This window comes from Chiroxiphia lanceolata, chromosome 8, assembly GCF_009829145.1.
Source record: "Chiroxiphia lanceolata isolate bChiLan1 chromosome 8, bChiLan1.pri, whole genome shotgun sequence".
Classification (NCBI taxonomy): domain Eukaryota; kingdom Metazoa; phylum Chordata; class Aves; order Passeriformes; family Pipridae; genus Chiroxiphia; species Chiroxiphia lanceolata.
This window is the reverse complement of record NC_045644.1, coordinates 16,195,391-16,220,333: the sequence shown is the minus strand read 5'-3', so window position 1 is coordinate 16,220,333 and position 24,943 is coordinate 16,195,391. Positions and strand designations below refer to the sequence as shown.

The 24,943-nt window shown below is 37.1% G+C and overlaps 2 protein-coding genes across 2 annotated transcripts in view; both read right to left on the bottom strand.

The window, feature by feature from the left end:
- BTAF1 (B-TFIID TATA-box binding protein associated factor 1) overlaps positions 1-2,519 on the bottom strand; it is a 50,821-nt gene extending 48,302 nt beyond the window's left edge. Inside the window, exon 1 of the mRNA XM_032694240.1 lies at positions 1,997-2,519. Within this exon, the coding sequence (XP_032550131.1) occupies positions 1,997-2,035 (39 nt within the window). The 5' untranslated portion in view covers positions 2,036-2,519. The remainder of the gene's footprint in view (positions 1-1,996) is intronic.
- Positions 2,520-3,236: 717 nt separating this feature from the next.
- LOC116789932 lies at positions 3,237-24,554 on the bottom strand. The gene is made up of 12 exons (XM_032694242.1): positions 24,497-24,554; positions 23,594-23,670; positions 18,373-18,448; positions 14,609-14,740; positions 13,625-13,748; positions 11,307-11,367; positions 11,158-11,204; positions 10,650-10,725; positions 9,601-9,702; positions 8,164-9,081; positions 7,221-7,331; positions 3,237-6,105 (listed from the first exon to the last, which is right to left on the bottom strand). The coding sequence occupies exons 2-12, from the start codon at positions 23,620-23,622 to the stop codon at positions 5,793-5,795; spliced, it is 1,989 nt and encodes a 662-aa protein (XP_032550133.1). The 5' UTR covers positions 23,623-23,670; positions 24,497-24,554; the 3' UTR covers positions 3,237-5,792.
- Positions 24,555-24,943: the final 389 nt, after the last annotated feature.

Sequence of the window (24,943 nt, the reverse complement as noted above, 5' to 3'; positions counted from 1 at the left end):
TTTATACACAGATATTCATACATATGTAAAAATGAATTTAGTATTTCAAATCCAGAAAGAAGATTGAAGGGGAGAAAAGCTCCTGTCAAGTATCTGAGTGGGCTTTTTTGGATTAAGGTAACAGGCAAAAATGAGCCACAATTAGAGACAAAGAAAAATGGAAATAATGAGGTCAAACTCTCCCTATAAATCTGCAGGTCTTTCTACATATGCCCCTGAAAAAATGTAACATGAAAATAACATGAAGAAAGAAATTATCAAGTTTTTCTATTATGTAAGCTTGTGTGGCCTTAAGGGGTTTTTTTGTTTATTTAATTTCAGTAGCCTAATTGTCCTCTTCTTTTTTCATGAGGTAATGCAAGAGGGACATCAGCCTGTGCAGTTAAAAAAAAAAAAGTGCATATAATTCCAGTGTGCACAAACTGAATACAAAGAGCATAGATAGAAAAGCACCTCTGTCATCAGGGACATAAAGATTCAGAAACACACTATAATGCTGAATAAACAAGGCCAGAGTTTTCACATCTAGTCCAGCTCTTTCCAAAAGCTGTTGCTTTTCAAAGATAGAAAAGAAAGCTAATCTGTGGCCATCATCACAAGTTCTGCTGCAGTTAATGAGTTTAAATTAGATTTAAAAACAAGTCTGGTGGCCATACTCTTTGCTCTCGCTCTATTTTATTATAAGTACTGTATTTAAATGATAGAAAACAATTAATGTTTTTCTTTTAATTTGCAAACACTGTTTCTCAGAATATACTTTAGGCCTATTTTTGACATGTAATGTGAAAATCAGAATTTACCATTCCCTGTATACCAGAATTGCTATAAAATAGCTACAATATGATGTGTTGGCCCTATTTTTCATTTGGGATGTGCAGACAAGGATCAATGAGCTCTAGCAGTCGGATATAGCAAAGTTTATACTTTGTTTCTTCTATTTACTTTGTGCACCTTAAAGATGGACTGAGATGTGATTAACAGATATTAATAACCCCTTGTACTCTCTTATCTTCTCCTTAAAGGGTTAATTTCGCTGTATAGACTTTTGTTTCATAGTATAACTGAAAGCAAAAACCTCTCTTTATGTTAGAAGAGGTCCTTTGAAGGACTATATGGGGAACGTCCTTACCTGTGTCAAATTTACCAAGTTTATCTATCTTGGGAGCTCTTTCACCTTCCTTTGTGGAACATTCAGTCCTGAGTGCTCCTCATAAAGGAATAAAATATCTCCTGCTTTCTGTATGACTCTGTATTGGCTTGCTTGTTGTACTTATAGAGGCAATTACTTGAGATTTGTTTGTTACACTTTAACTAATTTATAACTATAAGTTTTGTGTGATGGGTCCAGTAATAGCAACCTTATAGTGTGTTTTGATGCTGTCCTTAAAGTGTGATATAGGATAGGTATGTACCTGTAATAAACAAATTGGATTTTATTCTCGAATTCCTCAAATTATGGGATTCCTGATGCCCAGTAAAAACCAAGCTTGTTTTCAATGTGTGAAACAGGTTTGTGGAGTAGTTTCTTACTTGCTTATCTGAAATTCTCATTGGATTCTACAGGGAATATCTTCAGGATATTATACTACACATAGACTAGATTTAAAGCTTAGAGAGAAGCCTTAATTAGTTTTAAGCTCCCACATGACTTTATTGAAGGATTAGAGGTCTGAGTGCTCCTGTATTTTTTTGATAACTGTTATTTACATCAGCATGGTGCTCACACAGAGCCACAGGCACAGCTTAGAAGACCCAGATAAGAAGTTGCCAGGAACTCTTCCAGCATGTGGCCTCTTTTTATGCTCAGTAATCTTTCACCAGCTTTTTACACATGCATCTTTTGCACATTTCTTCCCTCACTGATAACCCTCTTCCCGACATTTTAATTTCCATTTTCCCTTCTCTTTCCTTTTTATTTCTAAAAATATTTCTTTTCCTGTTCTCCTTGCATTATTTTCTCATCTCAGGAGAACAAAGAAACAAGTTGCTTCCTCACCTGGTTCCTCTTTGTCATCTGTTTTTTCTGGGTCCCCATAAGAAGAAGAAAGGGATCTGCAGGTTTGGTAATTGCTGTCCACTGGAACTAGTAAAGCACGGTCTGCTGACAACTGGAGTAAGTAAGAGTCAGCCTGGAGAGGAAACAAGCTCTAGTGGTTGATAATAGCGTGGAAGCTATTGCTTTCTGTTTGCACATTTTAAATAAACTGCTCTTCACTGTGGCCAGGGATTCATATCCCCCTGCTAAATTCCAGATGGAGGATACATTCCTTCTTTCCAGAGCAGACTCTAAGCCAGAAATGATTTTTGAGTATCTGCATTTCTGGATGCTTAAGGTAAGATGTCTTAAGGTAAGAATTGATCTTCAGAAGCTATTGCTCAGGTCATTGCTGGTCCTGGCACACTGGTTGTAGTAGTGCATCCCAAATTTGAAGTGTTAACACATCACTGATCATTTTTGCACATGAAAAAAAAAAAGCCTGCAGCTTGCTAGCAGTTACTTCTGAGGCAAATAAACAGGGAAGGATCTTAATTGTACTTGTGGTTCCTTGTAGGTCATTTACCTTTTGCCCCTGCTGAGAGAAGAGTCACATGCAAACCTTTTCTAGCCCTTTTTTAGATAGCTGTTTATTCTCCACACAGAAAACTAAATTAGCTGTACGTACAGTGCAGATTTCTACATATAAATTCAGTCATATCCTTGTGTTCTGGTTTTCTGTTGGAGCTGACCTCTCTTTTTCCCAAGCCATTCTTGGGATTCAGCCTCCTGCACAGAGCTCATCTGAACTTTTTGTTTTCCAGGAACCACCAGAACATTCCCTAACTCAGGATGATCATGCCACAGGGCGAGATGACCCCAAGGCTTCACCATCTGATAAAAATCTGGCCTCCAATGAAAATATGATTGCAGGACAGCAACAGAAGTTTTCTGAGAGTTCAGAAGAGTTCAATAGTTTTATATATTAGAATGCTACAACTCCTTAAAATAATTTTGTGCTAAATCTGGATTTTCTGTATACTTATCTTTTTCTTCAAGATTTCACACTCAGGGCAGTGGGAAACCAACACTGTCCATTGAAGTCTGGCTTTTTATTGCTCTGTGATACAATAACTATTTCTAGGTTTGCTGAGAACATACACAAAAAACGACCAAGATTTTATGACCTTTTTGTAGAACTGTGAAATAAATGAAAGTGTTGTGGGTTTTTTTTATGGCTGCCACTGTAATACAATACTTGTTTACAAAACAAAAAGCATTTTATTTCATTTAATTTCATTCTCCACCATGTGGATTCAATTAGCAGTTAAATAGTACATACAGTGATGAATCAGCTGTGGAATTTGAGATAAATGTCAGTTGGAGTTTGTAATGTATTATGTGGGCTTAGCTCTGCCTAATTTCATTAGGAACAATAGGGTGGAAAACCTTATCCTAAATTCTAAATAAATACATAAATAAATATACAAACAAAACTATGTCTATTTTCATATAGTCACCCCAAAACCATTTGTCTATTAATGTTCTTTGAAAAGAGAAATCCAACATAGGTATGAAAGTGACATTTCTTTTGTCAGATAACAGGAATAATACCATCAGAGTGTTGGCATCTGAACTCTCCATGGGTCCTGCAGGAACTGACAGGGGCTAGTAATAGCTAGTGCTGATCCTAACTCCTTATGCCATGTTTCTTTCTTCTTGCTCTGAGCTTTCCAGTGCATCAGCTTTTCATCTCTCCAGACTCAAGTAACAAAGGATTGACTGGAGGGTCACTTGAATCCTAAATAACAAACCCCAAAACAAAAATATGAAGGGCAAATATTTGCTGCTCTTTATTCACTTTACAAATACTGCATACATGGTATAAAAAACCCCTCCAAATGCTTCCAATATCAGTCTCTAATTCTTAGGGCCCTGCTGGGGAGTACCAGAAAGGGTGGGGTTTTTTGTTGATTTTTTTTTAAAGGATCTAGCAATACAGTAGCCCATGTTGCATATCTTCCTTGCTTCCAAATAAAGAAGCCTAGATAAAGATTCTCCACTCACTCCTCATTAAGAAAAAAAAAAAAAAAGGCAAGTGAAGGAAAAAATGCCTGTTCTTAACATTTAGTGCTCAGTTCCACAACAAGTTTATATAGACAGAGCTTCATTTCTGAGATCACATGAATGAAGCTCACCATCAGAGACTTAATGGGAAATACAATTGACTAGCTGCTGTGAAAACGAGAAAACTATTTACTTTGTACAATGAACAAAGCCAAAGTTGTTCTACCAGTTGCACAGGCAATGAAGCATTTGCAGTTTGAATTTATATCTACAGAATCCTTTGACTTGGAGTACTTTTTGCTGTGTTACAAAAACAACAGGAGTTGCAAGATATTCCACACGTTTCAAATCTAGTTCTTTTTTAGTACAGAACCATGAATTCAGAAATCTGGGTTTTATGCTGTTGCTAAAAGACAAAAAAGCTTTGTGGGTTCTGGCTATGAACACAGGGGTTTTTTGCAGTTTTCCAGTGTATACCTACACCTTCTTGCTTGATGCTTTGCAGCTTTGCTGCTTTTGAGTGTCTTAACTGTATGACTTAACTATCTTGCATTCATTTTAATTATCTTAATATAATGGTCTGCCTTTATCCTTATTTATTGAGATGCCTTTTAAAATAATAATTAAAATGTAATAATAATGAAAAATGAAAGTTTTAAAATTTACTTAAGTATTATAGTAATACTGTTTTCCATCCTATGAACCGATTTTTTTATCCACAGTAGGAGCAGTTGGTGCATTACTTACTGTTGCACTACCTCTGTGAGACTCACTGAAGAGGCAGTTCAGAGGAGACTGTTCCACACATGACTGTTAAAAGGAGCTCACCTGAAGAAGTTATTCTTCTATTCTGATTACATTGCTCTGCTGTGCTGTAAGAAGAAACTAGTGAAAAACAGAGCTGGAGAGTAAGACAGGTCTGACTGACAAACAAGGAGGTGTAAGTATATAGGCACCAGTGGCCTTGGCCATTTGAGACAGGTGAGCTGATGATCCACGACCCACCTCATCCGGATTCGTTGCTGAGAAATCGGTTAAATTTACCTGCAGTGGATTATTCTGAAACATAGATACCCTATGGGATCATGAAAAAATATATAATCAGGATGGGATATTCAGATTACTGAAAAGCAAGTCTGACATTTAGAGTATTCAAACTCCATTTACTTCCATTTTCTTAGCAATCTGGGAAAATTCTGCTGTGAAAAAGAGTGCAACTAGGTCAGTTCAGTTGATGGTACACAAAATATGAAATCAAACTCCAATGCTGCAGTGACTGATAGCAATAATTTAAACTGCTGTTTTGAAATGAAAGGAGGAACTGAACATTGCTTTGTTAATTTCTTAGTATTTTTCCTATAATTTCAATTACTCTACCTGATAATGCAGTGTTTTATTACGACTTTTGCACCTTGAAATCACATACATTTTGAAGAACTGCAAAACAAAAGACAACCACAAACACTGAGAAAGTTGTTTGTTTTAAGGTACAGGGTTCCACCTTCACTAAAAGGAAAGACTACTTTAATTCCACGTGTACCGAGACCTTGTCTCCAACTACACTTAACAAATACACCTTAATAAATTTAAAGAACCAAACATCAGGAGAAGCTAATCTTACAATGGAGACCAGTTCTCTACTACTGAAATTTGCATTTAACTAATTTGTTTAAAAAAAAAGAAATGGTCCACATACAAAGGAAAATGGGTAAAAGTAAGTCTGAGCAAGCTGAGCAAACCCTGTCCTTGTTCAGTTCCAGTTGTAGTGGTCTTGTGGCGGTAAATCATAATGTGATTTCTCTTCTTCTTCAGGTCCACAGTCTAGTGGCAGACCATAATTGTAATCAACTGTTACAACTGGTAATCTTTTTCTCTGTTCCATCTTTCTGGGAGTTTCACCTTGAAAAGGTTTTCTTTCATAGTTTATTGAACTATCTTCTTGGTGTACAGATGAAGATGAGTGCATTGTTTGTGAAGAGTATGGTGCAAATCTATTTTTTCCTCTACTAATTTCCTCTGAGGGATGCATTCTCCTATTGTCTTCAGGACAGTTTGGTCGATTACTGCAAGAAGAACAAATGTGAACAGTGTAATTCTTAGAAATAAAACAGTTGATTAATTGTTATTGGCCACCACTAGAAACTAAACATGTAATGTTGAAAGAACAATTCAAACCCTCATTCTTGTTTTTACCCCCTAAAATTAAAATCCTATGGATGTTACAAACATGTTTATAATAATTTTTCAATTCTAGTGACTCAAATTACAGCCCTTTATAGTAAGTAATTCTACTAGTAGGTGTTTTGTTTCAAGGGCTGTTTCTAATTAAAATTACCTGTTTACTGAGGGTATTTTTACCTTGGGGCCATTTTTGTTCCTAAGCCCATGTTTTCATTTTTGTGAATAATGTGTAATAACAGCTCTCTAGTACATAGCCTCAACAGGCAATAGTATGCCTAAGATTTTAATTATTGATTCTTCTGCAATAGAATACTCACTCTGCTACAAAATACATGCGGGAGGATCTAAAAATGCATATACAAAATAGATTTTTTTGTTTTAAATTCTCTTGACTCTCAAGTACCTTCCTTACTCTGTAAAATAAGGGGTGTATAAAGCAAATTCAAAACAATCTTTATAATTTTAAAATTTTCTCCCTCACTGAACCAAAAATTCAACTTAGACTGGAAAGGATCTCTAGAAGAACCGTGGGTCACCTCAAAGCAGGTCTCATTAGATGAGTTTGTGCAGGGGCTTGTCCATTCTTACCATCTTAAAGGATGCGGATTTCACAGCTGCACTGGGCAACCTGTTTCAGTGTCTAACCACCCCTCACAGTAAAACTCATTAGCTTGTTGCAAGCAGCAGCTAAGATTTAAATATAGCATCTATATTTTGCTTTTTTGCTTACTAATACTGGCTTTTCATATTCTGTTGTGCATTAGCTTGAACTGTGCTTATCATGGGATTTGCACAATAATCCCTCTCAAAACTCAGTACCAGTGAGTGACAAATTAGTCACGTTATCTGCTCAGTGTTCAGATTCAATGGCTTTAACTGCATTTAAGCAAATATATTAACATAGATTTTTATGCTTTGAAGGTAATTTCTATTTTCTAGCTGGGAAACTACAATAGAAATGTAAGTCAGAAAACAATGTAGGATATCTGATATTTACCTGTAATTTCTGTTAAAGTCATCATTATCTGACCCATAATCTCTGTGAAGTGAAGGAGATGAGGAGAAATGAGGTTCTGCTACATTTTCATGGGAAGAAAATGATTGACTTCTGCAAATAATCAAAAAGAACTGCATGTTAGGGAGACTGCAAACGATTCTAAGATTTTGAAATTAAATTAAATAAAGATATTTTTACTTTTAATAAAATTAACTTAAAATAAAAACTATAATGATTGTATTAATTTAACACCTTAAAATGGTACGCTTCATTGTAATGACATCCTCTGGTTTAGCTGTACAATGGAAGAAATTAAATCAAATTTTACTAGTCCAACAAATATCTGAAATACATTCTGAAATAGTAAAAATAGTTTGAAATATGTCAATACAATAGGTTTACTAGTAAGTGATAGACGTATTTGTAAGAATATGATGCAAGTTCTGAAGCAAAGGGATTTCCAACAAATTATTAACTCATGGAATACACAAATGCAAGTCAAACTCCCTTGTAGCACTGCTGTTTATCTCTGCTTAGCCGAGGGCATAAATAACATTTCTTATTCTATTCTGTTTTGAGGATTGCTTTTTAAGTATAAGTTTCTATACAAAACAAAGCAGGACAAAGAGTTTTGTTTCAAGCTGACTAAAAAGGTGAAGGAAACACAAACTTCAAAGAAGCAAACCTAATTTAGGAAACATTGGCTTTCAAAGATGCAAGACTCCATCTTATATCAGACCCTTCCATAAGTCAAAACAAAAAGAGTTAATAAAATTATCATTATATATTATTTTAAAAGGATGATTAAGTGATTTAAAAATAATTTATTTAAAAAAATATTTAATCTGAAATTTAATTTCAAACTGCTGAGGTTTACACTTTTATTCTCTAATTCTGGTCTTAGGATTCTCTAATTCTGGTTTTCAGCTCAAGGATGCTTTACCTGTCTGAACACCATTCACGTGGCAAGTCATCATGACCTGGATGATCACGAAAAGGTCTTGGCCTTTGTCCGTGTCCTTTATTAACATAATCAAAATCTTTTAACTGAGTCTGTTCCTGTGAGCCATCATAAGGCTGATGGTCATGAAAAGGTCTGTGCCTTTGTCCAGGGCCTTTATTATCATAATCTTTCAGCTGCATCTCTGTTTGTAAGTCATTGTGAGGCTGGTGATCGTTGAAAGGCCTCAACCTCTGCCCACAACCCCTTTTAACAAATTCAAAATTTCCGAACTGCATCTGTGGCTTTAAGTCATCATGTGACTCATAGTCATGGAAAGATCTTAGTCTTTGGCCAGGACCTCTGCTGACAGGATCTAACTCTTTTAACTGCATCTGAGTCTGAAATTCATCACGAGATTGGTGGTCATGGAACAGTTTTCGTCTCCGGCCACGGCCCCTGCTACTGAAATCAAAATCCTTTAACTGCCTGTCTTCCTGCAAATCATTAGGATACGGATGATCAGGAAAAGATCTCTGCCTTTGTCCATGGCCTCTGTTAATGTCCCTCGACTGCCTCTCTGCCTGTAAATCATCACAAAACTGGTGTCCATGAAAAGGTCTCAAACTTTGTCCAGGGCCCTTGTTACTGAAGTCTAGGTCCTTCAGCTGTGTGTCTTCTTGATAATCATCATAAAATTGGTGATCACTAAAGGGTCTTTGTCTCTGTTCTGGTCCCCGATTGTAGTCCCAGTTTCTCATCTGCACTGATGCTCTTGATTCATCCTGAGTTTGGTGGTCATGAAATGGTCTTCGTCTCTGTCCAGGCTCCTTATTAATGAAGTCAAAATCTCTCAACTGTATCTGTCCTTGCAAATCATTGTGAGAGTGGTCGTCATAAATTCTTAATCTTTTCCCAGACCTGTAAAGAAGTTTTTGTCTTAAACAGAACAGTCCTACAAATCATTAATGAAAACAATTCCTTTTTAACCAAGAATTTATATGAAAAACATTGCAAATAGTCAGGTATCAAAACTAATAAGAGTCCAAACTGTAAGTAAGATTATAAAACCTTCAATGTCAGAGCAGAAGCTGTGACAAACATTCAATTGTAATTCTATACCGCTTGTTAAACAGGCAAAACCAGTGATTCAAAATTAATAAAAATAACTGCAGATTATTGTAGAATAATAAAGGACAGGCAAAGTAAAACTAAATTTTTGTAAGTGAACTAATTACAGACTTCTAAGAGCATACACTCCCTTTCTTTCGCTTATCTTGCGACTGTTATGTCAAATTCTGTAAATATATTTTACATGAGCAGGCTATATTCATAAAATCTCTTTTGAGTATCTGTAGTTATTCTCAGCAAGAAACAATTATATTCCCCCTTGTGTGTGGGGGGGTGTTTGAGTTTTATTTCCATGTTTCAGCCTATTACCCCTGAAAATCTTCATTTGGGAACCGCTCTGCAGGTCCTTCCATTGCATGTGGTGGGGGAATAATATCTTCATCTGCATCCCATACATCCATTCCAAGGTTACTAAGAAGAAAAAAACATTTCACATAAGCTTCCTTTTTAAAAACATACGATTGACATAGTGAAAAAAACACCCACATAAAATTCTTCCGTTCAGAATTACAGAAATTTTATGTTCAGCAAAACCTACAGACATTCACAACTTAGCAAATTTTAATCTTATAAATTTATTTGGGGAAGAGCTGCCTGGAAATCAAAGAGAATACCTGAGCTTCGTAGATTTAGAACAACATCCTAAAGGATGTAAGATAAGCACCACACTTATTAAAAATCTGACATGGGACCAACTTAATCCTCACAGACTATGAAACAATGATAGGATTAAAACAAAGGGCATTCATTTCAGCTAAAAAGACGCAAATCAGTCAGGTATTCATTTTAAAATCAATTTACTGCTATAAGGTATCACTGGCACAAATACCTTGGGAAGATGGAAAGGTCAGCTATTCCTAAGAGAGAAGCATAAAGTTCTTAAACATGATACAACTACTATGAATGGAGGAGGTGAGAACAATCTTCCACTTTCTCATACTTTTTTATTTGTAAAACTGTTCTTTTTTTTTTTTTTTTTTAAATTTCTGGTTCTACAATGCCAAGAACAGCAGGCAGATCATAGAGCTTATAAAGACATCTCTGCAATGGCTCCTTTCCGCTTGTGATGAAAGAATACAGACTTAATACACCTGTCACATATGATAAACCCACAGAAATGTTCAATAGTAGTTGTCAGATTAAAAACAATCTTTTGAATCTTAGAAATTCAAAAGATGAATAAAGTACACTGCACTTCACGTTATTCATATGACAATACACATACAACTACATATATATTTTACAATTTATGTGTAGTTGCATATTAAAGGTTTAAGAGGGAATTCTGACTTATGACCGGAAGTGAACTTTTAAAAACACCATGAGACAATCTTAAGCACACCACTAAAAGCGTTTACCTTCGCATTGGTTGTGTTCTGAGGTCTGTGAGATACACCAGACCATCCATGCGATGACCTCTGGCATCACCAAAAGCTAAAGGAAAAAAAATACCGTCTAATGAAATGTGCTCAAACTGAGAAATGCGAAAGGCAAGTTTCTGTTCACCACGAGATGCTGAACTTGAAACAATTCTAACTTGTATTTAACACTTTAGCAAGCTGGCATTGTTGCAGCATTTTTTTTAAACAACTGAAACTAGTGGTAGCAAACTATGACTGGAAACCCTTTCAAGTGAAAAGAAAAAAAAAGATTTAAAGCAGCTAAAACATACTCCTCCAATGCTGTCAATTTGCTAATGCTCAAGTCTTGCTTAGAGTAGAATCAAGTCAGAAAAAATATTTTATGTAAGACAACACATGAAATTACTGAAAAGATACTAAAACAGAATTGTAGTATTTGTGAGCACAATTGTAGTAGTTGTGAAGTACAACCTGACACGTGCCTTAGTTCAAACTATATAAATACCTTGGATTGCTGCCTCTGGATCCCAGCCTTCAACGTCTATGAGGTATCTGAAGAAAAATATGATTATATTACTGTCCCAAAGGGATTACAGAACAATATAAAGATGCTATTTTTTGTGGACAACGATTTCTGTTTTTATACAACCTTACCTACATATAAGGTAGCCAGTCCTATTAATTCCATTAGTGCAGTGAACGCCAATGAGCTTCTCTATCAAAAAGGAAAACAGTCTTTAATAGTTAAATACAAAAAAACCCTCTATTTTTCTGAGAAGTAATGATAAATAATGCTTGCTATTTACAAAATTATACTGTCACGCCTGTAAAACAACAGATACATACAGACTTCATGATGAATCTCTAGCAGCAGTTAGCTCACTATTGCCAAACCTGTGAAGACTGAGATTAACTCTGCAGAATGTAGGAAAAGAGTGATGACAGGTAAAGCACCTGGCCTCAGCCATAACTGCAGTAACAGGAGAAAAATAAAAAAAATATGGGTCTGAAAGCAAATCTAAACAAGCAAATGTAAAACTGAAGAACTTAACTTATACATAAAGCACCTGGAATTATGAAATGCCTTGGAGTATGAAATACATGGAGAAAAGGAGAACCAGTAATCTCTAAAGAAATCTTGGGTTTTTTTGAAAAGATTATGCTAATTAGCTAAAGGTTAAAAACTAGAACAACTTCCTATTACTAGGGTTTTTCAAATGAGGTATTTCCAACAGAAATAGGGAAACATATGATCATGCAAGGCACTGGTAAAACCTCATCTAAACTATTTATACTCATATTCAAATGTAATGAAAAAAAATCAAATATGTATAGAAAGGACTACTATGACAGTCACAGAAGGAAGTTTGTCTTATTTAGTCTGTAAAAACAAATCTGAGATACTGAATGTAATAATGGGAATGGAGAACAACGATAATTAAAGGGCAAAGTTGGCTTGAGAATAAATGCATATTAACTGATTGAGAGTTTTAGAGTAGATTTTAGAAGAAAACCTTTCATCAACAGAAGAACAAAGTTTTGACAGAGACAGTATTGACAAATGGTCTTTGAAACAGGACTTAGATAAATTTTTGAATGAGAAAAAATGTAACTGTTTGCCACAAATCAGGACAGTCACATTGCCATATAAGTTCGCTGTAAGTTGATGTCCTGACAATTCAAACATTAAAGAAACCCAACTTCTCAAAAAGTCTTTGTAAGAAGAATCCTGAGATATTTTAGGGGTATTCTAAAACAGAGGCCAAATTATGAGGAGTAAGTTACCATAAAAATGAAAGTTCTCCCAACTCAAAAGTTACATAAGCTCTGCCAAAATGCTCTTACTAACTGTAACTGCAGGGTCATTGTCCAGTAACAAATTAGGAATTGATTCTCTCAATATCAGATTCAAACACAGACTATTCTTTGTCACACAAAAAAAAATCACTAGATCAAAACACAGGAAAACTAATAAACACCAAGTAATTTCCTTAAGCCAAAAAAGAGCAAAGGAAGAAGTAACAAACTAACTTTCTGAGCAAGGACAAAGGCTTCTTCTTTTACCTTTCAATTTTCCCATTACTTCTAATTCAGGCTCTCATACCTGAAATTTATGCCAGTGCTCTTTCAGAAAGCAGAGTTGACCATCTGCAGCAAAACCCCAGTTATGCTTTGCAGCAAACATTGCATGCACTTGGGCAGTTAATATCTCTACTTTCTCACAGAAAATGCCAAAGTCACCACAGCAAATAGCATGAAAAAGCTTGAAAGAATGACCTACCAATAATGGATAAACACATGGGTAAAATCTGCCTACAAAGAATCACTTCCAAAAGAAGTGAGAGTCTAAAAGCTGCAAACACACTGTGGCAAAATTTTGTTTTCACAAAAAGCAGCTTATACAATCTCAGCAAGAACTGCCCTGTTGCATAAGCACTGAAACAGCAGCAGAGCCACACCACACTGTGGAAACACTGACACTGTGTCTGTAATAAGATTTTCAGGAATTGTTCAGATATGAGGGCAATAATGGACTCAAAAATCAAAAAACCACTACATCAGACTAAATGGACTTAAGCTGCTCACACGTGTCAGTGCCCAGAGGCATCAGAGAGACCTGGTACTATTTAGAACATCCATCAAGGGCTGGCAGCTACAGCACTCAGCTGGTGGGGGACAATTTGGGTCAGACACATGAAGGCCTTGTTGCAGTTACTCTGACACACAACACAAAACATAACGCTGCTTGAAAGGGCATTTGAGTTACTCGTCATGTTTGAAAAGGACTTGTGGTTGCATAAAAGATAGGTAGTGGTTCACATAATGGATCTTATTATGATAATAAAGTGGGAAGTGCTATGGAAAGTCTGAGGTCCCCAGTTTCATAAATATCCATTGAAATTAGTGAATGATACAATTAGCACCAAAATAAAATACTGTGGTTTTTTATAGCATAGGATGCTGATACTTACCATTTCCTGCATTTTCCCATAGGAATTTTCTGACCCATTTTTTGAACTGCAGAATTGTAGCGTTATCAGGGACTTCAAGTCCAACAGTATAAAGTTTCTTATACTGCACACTTTTAGGTAAATCCTAGCAACAAAAAGGAAAAAAACAATGGTAAACATTATTCAAATCTTGTATCAATGAAAAACCATAAGCAGTATCTAACATAATGCCAATGTAAACCAGTAGTTCAAATCTTGAATAGAAAGTGAAAACAAACTTGACACAATTCTATAGAGATATGCCCTGAGAAACTACCATTGACATTTCTACATTAAAGATGATCTCAAGCAAAGAACAGTTCCTACAGAAGATTTATTTATCCCTGTTAACAAGGCAGCACATTAACTAAAGAGAGCAGATTCTTGTAATTCCATTCTAACCCATTTTACCATTATTAGCAGTATTTGTCCCTCCCACCCACAATCATACATATACTCCTATATTCACCCCCTTAATACATGGAGCCCATGTACATTCAAAGATTAGCATTCAGTTATAACACTGCCATTTATTCTCTTTTTCAATAGGAGGTTGATTAATCACAACTGTTTGGACTATACTGGTAAAAACTTTGAAACTGATAAAGTAGTTTAAAAATGTACACCTTCTTAGTCAATTCCACTGAGGATCAGTAAAAAAAGACCCTAGGAATAAATGGGAATGTCTTCAAGACAAAGAGTATAACTCTTCTGCACCTTTTCTGTAGTGCTTGGCACTGAAGTCTTTACCCAATACTCAGAGTTACCATAATACAAATAAGCCACAAATGCAACTAGCTGGGAAAAGCAGTTATTTCCTTTGTGATAAAACATTTATTTTCTATTGGAGACACAAAATTAGTCTAGATAGCATACCTGTCTATTCCAATTCAAGGTAATCAAATGTAAACACTTCAAAACACAAGTTGCAGCAACTATTGTACATTTTTATTAGGCTTTTATTACCTTAACTTCATAGTATCGGGTGGTATATGTTAAATCAATAATTAATCCAAGCTCCACATTTAGGGCTTTCATTGCAGCAATTAAGTCTTTTGGTGTAAATTTCTGGGTTGGGGTGAGCCTCTGGTTAATTGCCTACAAAGAAAATGGAAAAGAAATATTTTCTTTTTACATTCTAATAACAAGACATTTGTAATATTCAGCTGTTTTAATTAGTACTAGGAAACATCAGTATTTGAAAGGGACTGTTTAAATATCAGAACCACATCCATGTATTATAGAGATAAAAGAGACCAATTAAAAAGAAAGCAAAGATTTTTTATGTATTTCTATTCAGATGAATATGCAAGAAACTGTGAGCATTTCAATTTGTACGGGGTTAACAAACATTATTAAAATAAGCATTAATTTCATAGACACAAAAATTCTGCAAAATATATCATGTATATACTGATTTTTATGTAACTAAACATCAGTAAAAAGCAAAACATCACAATCCACTTCCCCCCAAAAACTTTGTCCTGCACAGTAACTCAAAATTAAATGTATTTCACATAAAACATTAGAAGTTGTGATACAAGATCTCATTTCTAAAGATTTTAACTGTCTTCCCACAAATGTTGCGCAGACATTTTTATCCCTGCTTCATCTCTTGACAGAGTGTACTTGCATGTCTCTTAGCACTGGGAAATATTAAATATGACTAAAATACTGTGACTAAGAAAGCTGCATGTTGGTGGATAATGAATAATTCATTTGATAGAAACAGCGAGAAAAATGTTTACTCACCCTATTGTAGCTGTGTTTTTTGAAATGTGTTCTTCACTTTAGGTGTGAAAATGCCTCATATACTCAAGACTGGATTCTGTGAACAGTGCACTTGTCCATTGTGAGAGCCTTTTGACATAGGCTCAGCCAGAACCAATAAAGACAGTGGCAAAAGATGCAGCAGCCTCAACCACCTGTCAGTTCCTTTGTCAACAAGAAATTCAAGCAGACTGGACTCAGAACTAATGGAAAGGAAGGCAGCCACAGACCACATACTTCTTAGAACCACAGATGCTACAGGGTAACTAACCATTTTTTGTTTTGACTGTACAGATTATAATCTAAAATGCTAGCAAGTACTTGTCTCAAGTCTGGAAACAGAGACAGGAAAACAAAGAAGAAACAGCAGGGCACTCCTGTCAAAACTTGTATGTGGTTAGGAAGCTTAAGCTAAAAGGAGAAGGGTAGAAAGCATATAATAAAGTATTTGGTCCTATGTATTTCAGACACCTATGCACTGCTGAAAAAAACAGTAGAAGTTGTGGAAGTTTAAACAAAATGAACATGAGTCAGTTGTCTCATCACTATTCAGCAGTGACTTTTAGTAGAATCTGAAACTGAACTTAACAACCCTAAGGTGACAAAAGGTGAATCTGCAAAAGGTCTATAGTAGAACATTAAAGAATTTTTACTATGTGAAGCCACACAACCTGAGGAGGAATGTAATTTACAAAAATAAGGTTCTCCAAACATATTGTTTGATTAAGTAAACAGTCAAATGTGTTATGAAATACTATGTTTTGAAAGGCTCTTTGGAATTTTTTGAAAAACTTCTGCTGAATATTCAGTAGTTGAGGTATTTAATTGGGCTTTGGGAATCAGAGAAATCTCTATCAATTCTAAAAATCCTTCTAATGGCACGGGAAAGAACCTGCCCTGTTCTTACTACACTACAATGTTACTGTTAGCATTATAAAGATGATCTGAAAGGAGGGATAGAAAATCGTTTCAGGTAAACACATGATCTTGAAGTCTTTACTAACAGCACATCATCTGCTATGACAATAACCCTTGAGTCTTCAAATTCTGAAAATATGTTTTCTCCCTTTGGGTGAAGTCACCAATCATCAATTTCCTAATCAGTAGCAAATAAGAAAACTGTTGCATATTTAAGAGGTCTGTACCACCAGTTTAATAAATAATAGGACTTCTGACAGACGATGACTCATCAGGTCTTCAGCATTTTCAGACAGATTTACTGACCACTACCCTCTGCAAAGACACCCCAGTTTAGCCAGCTACACATTTTATGTGTATTCTGCCACAAACTCCATGAGCTGCAAGCACATGGTCACTGGCAGACTTGTCATTTCTCTGTCTTGCACAGTTGAGACTGAACAAACTGAAGGGACAGAAACGTTAAGAGATTTTGCATTCTTGGGTATCAGACTTTATATTTGGCCAAGTTCAAAGACAGCTTCACAGAACAGAGATCTATGCCTCATGAGATCAGTAGAACTGGAAGGGAGTAACACAGTGACATAAGTGCCTACTTGTGATATACTGCTATGAACACTGATAACGATTTTTTATGATCTCTGGTGTAGCTCCTTCCAGACTATCAGTGGAACTACAGGGAAAGAGTAAAGTGAGCAATAACATATCTTCCTTTGAAAGCTGGAGTGACAGGAACTGGAAATACATATGCACTCAACAAATCCTGCCTACAATAGTGAATCTATGCAAAAATTGCATAGATCAAGTGCTGGATCAAGTGGAATTACAGCAGCTGATGATGCAAAAAATCCTCTCTCAAAAAACCCAATAGTAAAGAAGCCAATTGTAAATCTCTGGATTTTATATTCACAATTCATGTGTTCACTGGAGGTCTTGGTAGAAAGACACACGACTACTGTACAGTCCATCTGTATCGTGAAGAACAGGACCAATGTTAACTATGAGATCTTTGGTGTCAAAGGAACCAAACCATGATACTAAAGCTGTAAAAGAAGGTGCGGGAAGCAAGTCCTGCAAGCATTCCACTTCAGTCATTGCTGACAAAAGTGAACTGAATGGTGACTGAAAATATAATGCGTAAGAATATAGCCAAACAACCAAAATTTTTGTGTGTGAATACTAGAGTGCAATCTGTAGACAACAGCTTGGACAGAATATTTACTCTTAACTGCTAAGGTTATGTTAAAGCACTGAACTTTAAAAGCAATTAGAAACTTTTACTTCCTCTGTATCTAAAGCAAGGACCTGTAAGAGTTAATTTATACAGAAAGGCAAATAGGACAAATTTGCCCTATGCCTCCAAAGAGGCATGGGCACCAAAGTACTGAACAGTCAAAACAAGTCAGCCTCCACATTTTTTATAATCAGAGAGTTTAAAGACCTGACTCAGTGTGTTTAGTAGATTAAGATGGCACTTCATGTTAGTGAGACTCTAAAAGAAGTACTAACACATTAATAAAAGAAATCTAGGAAGACTTCTTTTTTAAATATACTACATTCCTCCAGATTGCTAGAGCTTTTTGCTTATGAAATTGGCAATCTGGATCTGTTATTTAGAAGTTCTCCAGTGGCTGGTATCCTTTAACAAGTGCTTGATTTCCATAAAATTGTATTTTGGCTTAACACGCCTAGATTGTTATTCGTATCATAGCCCCTTTCATGTAATTTCTTATAACAGTCATAAAAAGATGTTATATAAGATTATGAATTTAGGCCACTTATTAGTGATGAAATGAATGGTGCTGATTGATTGATTTGTTGATTTTTAAAAGATAAATAAAAAGATTAACACCAAGTATTAAAAAAAAAATAGAAAAAAAATATTTTTAAGAAGCCACTAGCAGATTACTGAAAGGGCTAAATCTGAATAAATTATTTTTTAAAAAATTTTCCTTCAAAGTCAGCATGAACATCCATGCTATTTTTCATTACTTCTGCAGTTTATCTAGTACAACCAATCTACAGTTAATTCTTATACATACCCCTTTTAAAGGTACTTTGAATGCAATAAATCTTGTTCCTGGTATAGGTTGTCCAACTGGTGTCAAACTCCTCCATCTGTAATGAAACAAATATTTATTTCTAAATATTTTCAAGTTGCATGATTCATCAGAAGACACCTGCAGCACAAAGCACATGAAAGTTGCTGTTATTATACATTATAATTAGGTCTCCAAATCTGCAATTATTCCATGAAGTGGTTTCAAGGTATCTCCAGGACATTTGAAAACAGTCTTTTTTTTCCTTCGTCTTCAACTTCCAAAAAATTCCTAATGGCAGGATAGCATTTACAACAAGTAGCACTAATATAAAGCAAAGCAGATGTGTAAGGTTCAACAGGTAAAAAAGCAGGGTTATAGTTGATGGACATTTTTCAACTTTGTTGAATCAAACACCTTATAAAGTTATCATATGCATTCATCAGTCATTTGATTGACAAATGCAAAGTTTTCTTTATAAATTTATATTAACAATATAAATTTATATTTGCAAATGTGTTTTCTTTGTAATATGCTTATTTTTCAAAGAAACACTCTTAACTGCACTTTCTCTTGGCACTTTGAAAAATACAGAGAATATTCCATCACACCATAACTTACCAAAAATCACCTACTATTATGAAGGTTTGTTACAACACCACTACTAATTCCAAAACCACAAAGAACTGATATTCACAGGTTCTACACTGCACTGAAAAAGCTCTTGATATATCACATGTCAGAGATTTTCATTTTTTAAAAGAATATGAAAAGGATTACCTGAAGAGGAAAACAAGTTAATCAACAGATTAATTTTACCTTCAAAGAGGTTATTTACTAAATTTAGGACTTCTCTTCTTATGTAAGGGCAAATTATCTCTGTAACCTCAGATGATGCAGCTGAATGACCTAAAATCTAGACAGCCTTTTTGCATTTTCAGCTAATACCTCAACTATTAAAATACAAAACATTTCCACTAGATTCTTTAACACTGGTGTTCGTTCACTTACAATTTTCAGAATTAATGTTTGAATTAATATCTCCCTTTAAAGGCAGCATAACAATTTCTATATTCCCTTCTATTTCCATAAAACCACATCATTTACTAAATAAACTGAATACTTCATTTTAAAATATTCTAACCACTGATTATTTTGCTTTGTTCACAATTCCCATATCAGAACAAAAACTAGAAGTTGGCTGGCAAAATTCTCAATGAAATATCCATAATTATACTTGTCATAGTATGTAAATAATAACATCATAATTCACAGATACTTGGACCTAACAAAGGAAACCCATGGCATGGTGACCAGAAGCATAATTGATACTAACGAAGACTTTATGATTTACTACATCCATGTCTTTAGCACTAACTTATCTCTTTTATCTTCATCATGAGGTAAAGAACAGATCAAGGCTCACAGTGTAGCATACAGATGCTTAGTTTAATAGAAAACAAATGAAATAACAAAGGAGTAATAATAACTCATTGTTTGGAAGGCTGTTGCAAACAGCTGTTGTGTAGAAGGCAGATACAAGGTAAGAAGGTGTAAAGGTGAGCTAGAGATGAAATCACTGAGAGGTATTTGCAGTAAAACCTTTTACTAAATTCTAAATGTTTGCAGGAAGTTTGTATCTCATAATTGCAACTAGGGAACAAAATCAGTCCCCTACAAATAACATACTGTGTATTATAGAAGTGTTCTGACTTGACAAGTCTTCCTAAGTGAATTTTCAAGACTCTAAACTTTGGAGTCTGGTAGCTGTACATTTGCTGTAAAACGTGAAAACAAAAATCTGAGACTATGTTCCATTTATTCCTGTTTACGATATATAAATTGTGTATGAATCAATTAAGACCAGAAATTCAGCGCTGTTTTAACCTGCTTTCTCATGGAAAAGTATGAATGGGAATCAACTGTAATTATCATAAATAGGAGCACTTAGAATTGAATGAGAGATGATCAAAAAAGGGCTTTAAAATCTTATTTTCCTTAAATAGCAATGTAAAAAAGGCTTTGTAAAAATTCTGAACTTTTTTCATATTAGGGGACTGACACAACAATGCCCCAGGATTACAGTTTGTTGTCAGACCTTAATAAACTTAGGGGTTTATTCACTTGTATTTAAAGCCATTTAAATCCTACCAGAAAAAAAATCCGCAAAATCAGCATGAAACTGAAAAGCTGCTGACAGCTCTCTGGTAGGAAATGAGTAGAAGGCATTCTTCATCAAAAATATAAAGGGTATGTGTTCCATGTTATCTTCAAAAATATTTAAAAAGGAAATTTCGGCATATTGCTGCAGAACTAAAAATTACCTCAAAAAAACCCCAGCAGATTGAAATCAAGCAATTAGCTAAGGAAATAAATTCAAGTTTGTTCTGTTGTCAACAAAGGAACAGGTGACCCAGACTAAAGAAAGTAAAACTCTTACAGAATAAGTCTGGATAAAAGGCAGAAATTATCAGAGATGAGCAGCAGGTAGTCACATAAACAGGATTTACAAGAGCAAAGACATAACTAAACATTTTAACAAGTACAAATGAGAATTTTAACACATAGTTTGTGCCCTGCTTGAATACAGGTGGAAAGAAGGAAGGCAGGAGTCAAAGGTGTTATTGCAAGACTTGGTACCATCATCCTTCCCATACCAGTGACTAAGAGCTGACAGAGACCTGAATGGAAGACAATCTGGACATGAAGTAGCTGATTGAGTATGGATTGCATACAGCTGCATATTTTATCTGCTTTGGAACACACAGTTTTTTCATATTTTAGTTTAACATCACTGTTAAGGTCATGCAGAAACTTTAATTTCCAGTATAATTTGCTATGTTTTAGAACTGATTCATAGTAAGACTTATTTTAACAACTACTGATGATGCTCTTATCAAATTAAAAAACCTTTCAAATAGATTTCAAAATTGTGTTGAATAATTACGTATTTTACTGATATTCATAATGGATCATTGAAATGGATACCTTGCCATTTATTTTCTAGTGATTTTTTTAAGAAATACAGTATGTTCCTCATAAAGATACTATGTATATTTTTAATGGCAAGCTAGATTAAGAAGGCCCTAAAACAATTCAAAGCTACAATGTAATGGAACCACTGAATTGAAAATAATTTTAAAGTTTCATGTCTTTAGTTTGTCAGATCTCAGCGATGGAGTCATATAAAAATATAAAGCACAGGAAACTGTCAACAGATACCCTACAAGTTCTTCACGGCAAACAGTTGAATCTCATTGGTCTTTCTAAAGCCAGTAATGTGTTCCACTCTTCCAGAGTAAGAGAAACTAGTACTGAATTTAAGGCATCCATTCAGAATGATTTTCATCTAATAGTTAATCAGCATTAGTAAACCAGTGTAAACAGGTATACAGTACTCAGAAGCTACACTGGGTGGAGAACTACATTCAGAGAGCACTATCTGAAGCTATGCTTAACAATTCAAGGGTTTTGACAATTCTTGAGCCTCTCATGTGCACATCTCATTGAGAAGCAGTTATAAGTTTAGAACTTACCTGGGAAACTGAATTCCCAAACACTCAAAAGAGATAATTATTCTAACTGTAGAGAAATTCCAGTCAGAAATACTGTCATCTGTAGCAAGATGGGGCCAGTAAATTGCATGTGCAGGATCACCTTAGTTCCTTCCAGGGTTCACTGCTATGGTTTCCTGGCTTACTAAATTCACAGAGAACAGCAACATGTTGTGCTAGCACAAGGATGGCATCAATATCCTGCTGCACGAGACCGGGGGGCTGACAATTCCTTAAACTTCTTTATTGCCAAACCCCCAATACTGTGGATGTCCAGCCTGATTTCTTCGAAGTATAAAAAGGCAAGTATCTGGAGAAGCTGAAAGCACTTCAGTATCAGGTACTCTGTCAGATGGTAATACTAACTTTATAACCAAATACTTGACAGTAGCTGTTTCTCTCCTTGAAAGTGTTAGTTTCCAGTCACAGAAGCTGAAAAAACAGTCCTCTGCTTCTTCCATACTTAAGAAATCCATGCAGCCTGAAAGTCGCTCCAGTTCAGATGTAAGGGGAGATAAGAAGGGAGAAACGAGCACCTGATTCTCAAAGTTTTAGTAATAATTTCCATGTATGGAGAAAACAAGGGCAGTTAATTCTTTCTGGATTTCTGCACCACTGCTTGCAAAACCAACCCACTTTACTCAACTTTGTCAAAAATTTAACTGAAATTTCATAGAAACTTTCGGAGAAAGACATGCTTAAATAGCTTTTCTTACATGTTATTCTAAGTTTAATCCCTGAGTTTGTCATCTAGAAAAAAACTTCAAATTTTTGAAGTTATTTTTTAAATTTTGTTCATCTCTTGTTTCTATTTATTGCTTTTAGGACAACCCATATTACAGGAACTCATGCTTTTTATATCTTATTGCTCCTCCTAAGAATGTTCTTAATAAACCTATTTAACACTTACCCAGAAACCAGGATAATGTCAATCTTTCCTCAAATAACGTATAAACTGCAAGTTATTGTCCCATTACTGTGTACCTTTATACCTCAGCATGCTCTCCTATCCAGAAGGTTTGTACTGATGCCAGCAGTAACACATGGGTTAAAATTCTAAACTTGGACTTCCTCTTTGTTTGTTTATTTGATTAGAGCTGAAGAATAGAACTGTATCTGTTTTAAGTGAGGTCATTCTGTGGTCCCCATATGCACTCCCAATCAAGTGATCAGAAAGCCTGCATAGTGTATTTGGAGTTTTTTTAATTATTATTTCTGCTGATACAACACTTTTGTTGTCCTCTTTTTAAAAAGAGAAATGCAGGATGCTTCTGGACCTGAATTCATGAACATATTCCTTGATCTTATGCATGCAATCACCTGCTCCCATCTTATCGTCTCTTCCTCCACACTGGCAGCAAATGTCCGAGTAGTCAGAAGTATGGACTACTCTCCCACTTCCCCAGTAAATAAACACTTGGGGTAAGAAGATTAGGGAGAAGGGACTGTGTTTGGCCGACGAAGAAGTGTTCACAGACAGGCTGGAGCATTATACTCACCTGGGGGATGAATGGCTGGGCTGTTCCTGTCTTGGAGAAGATACCTACCTTACCTGGCTGTAGGTGGTGAGGTTGCTTGAGGCAAGAAAGCGCCTGGGGCAATCAGTGCCCCTTCTCTGCGGGCAGAGCTGTGCCCGCTCCTGCCTCTTGCTTAGTGTGAAGGATACTTACCCATCAGGGATAGTATTCTTCTTTACCATGCTGAAAGCAGGAGCAGGCAGAGCAGGAGGCAGCGGTGAAAGTGGGCACTGCAGCAAAGGAGAGAGAACCGCGCAGTTAACACGGTGCTAATCTCTTTCTCCATCAGTGGGCCTTTTCACAGGGCTGAGACTCGAGTAAAATATACCCAGCAGTCAGCTGGGGCTTGAAGCCATCCTGAACAAGTTTGCACCTTGCAAGCTAGCCTATTTCTCCACTGCTAAAGTACGACAAGAGCGAAGGACAACTCACCTCTCCTCTCCAGGAGATCACAAGAAAGAGAGGAGAGGCAGCAGGTTTCTAACTCTGGCAGCAGCGCTGCAGGGACGAAAATCCTCCTGGCAGCCCCTTCCGTCCCGCTCCGGCGGCTCGGAGCGGTCTGTCCCGCCCCTGCGCTCCCAGTTAGAACTCGTCTCAACGAGAAGAACCTCCAGGCAGCTGCAAGAGGCGAGGCCGGCACCTCAGCGAGGGAAGGACCGTGCCCTGCCCCACCCTGACCTGGACGGGTCCGGTTCCGCGGGATCCCGGGCACCGCCAGCGCCCGCCGCCCTCGGGGGGGCCAGGGCGGAGAGCGCGGGACGAGGGGCGCTGCCCCATCTCCGCCGCTCCAGAGACAGGCTACGGGCGGCGTGAGGCTGTCCCTCACCGCCGCATGTCCCCGGGACAGCGCCGGGTCCGGCCCGGGGCTCGGCAGCGGCTGAGCTCGGGGCAGGGACAAAGAGAGACACTGGGGCGGGGGAGGTCGCGGCCCGGCTGCGGGGGACGAGCGGGCGGCTGTGCAGGGAGGCGGGCGGGCTGTGAGGGGAAGGGCGCGGGCTGCAGCCGGTGGCGGGGCGGGGCGGGGCGGGGAGGAGCGGGGCTGCGGGCGGCCCGTACCCGGACAGGATCCCCCGGGCGGAGCCGGCGCGGGCCGGAGCCACACAGAACCTTCCCGAAACGGCCGCGACTGCGCCTGCGCGGGGGCGGCAGCGGGCGGGGCGGGGCGCGAGGGGGCGGGGCGGGGCGCGCGGGGAGCCAATGGGGTGCCGGCCAATGGGGCGAGGGGCGGGAGTGTCTCCGCGCGTGCGCAGCTGCCCGCGGGTGAGGGCGGGCGGGGCGAAGGGGCGGTGGGAGGTGCTGTGGGAGGTGCTGTGTGTGCGGGTGTGTGCGGGTGTGTGCGGTCTGGGTTTTCCCGGGAGTTCAGGATTCTCGCTGAGTCGAGGTGTCCGCTGTGGGTTTCAGGGACGTGTTTGGCTCTTTCACACTGTGTTTTCTTTGGGTTTTGTTGGGGGTTTTTTGTTTATGTTTTTTGTTTATGTTTTTTGTTTCTTTTTTTTTTGGCTC

Bases quoted from the DNA above. Each gene is read 5' to 3' on its own strand.
- LOC116789932 (XM_032694242.1), bottom strand. From the start codon at position 23,622: ATGGTAAAGAAGAATACTATCCCTGATGG. The intron at 14,741-18,372 runs GTATGTATAAGA...TTTTCTTTGTAG, and splicing joins TCAAAGTACCTTTAAAAGGG to GCAATTAACCAGAGGCTCAC. The intron at 6,106-7,220 runs GTAAATATCAGA...TTCTTCTTGCAG, and splicing joins GACTTTAACAGAAATTACAG to TAATCGACCAAACTGTCCTG.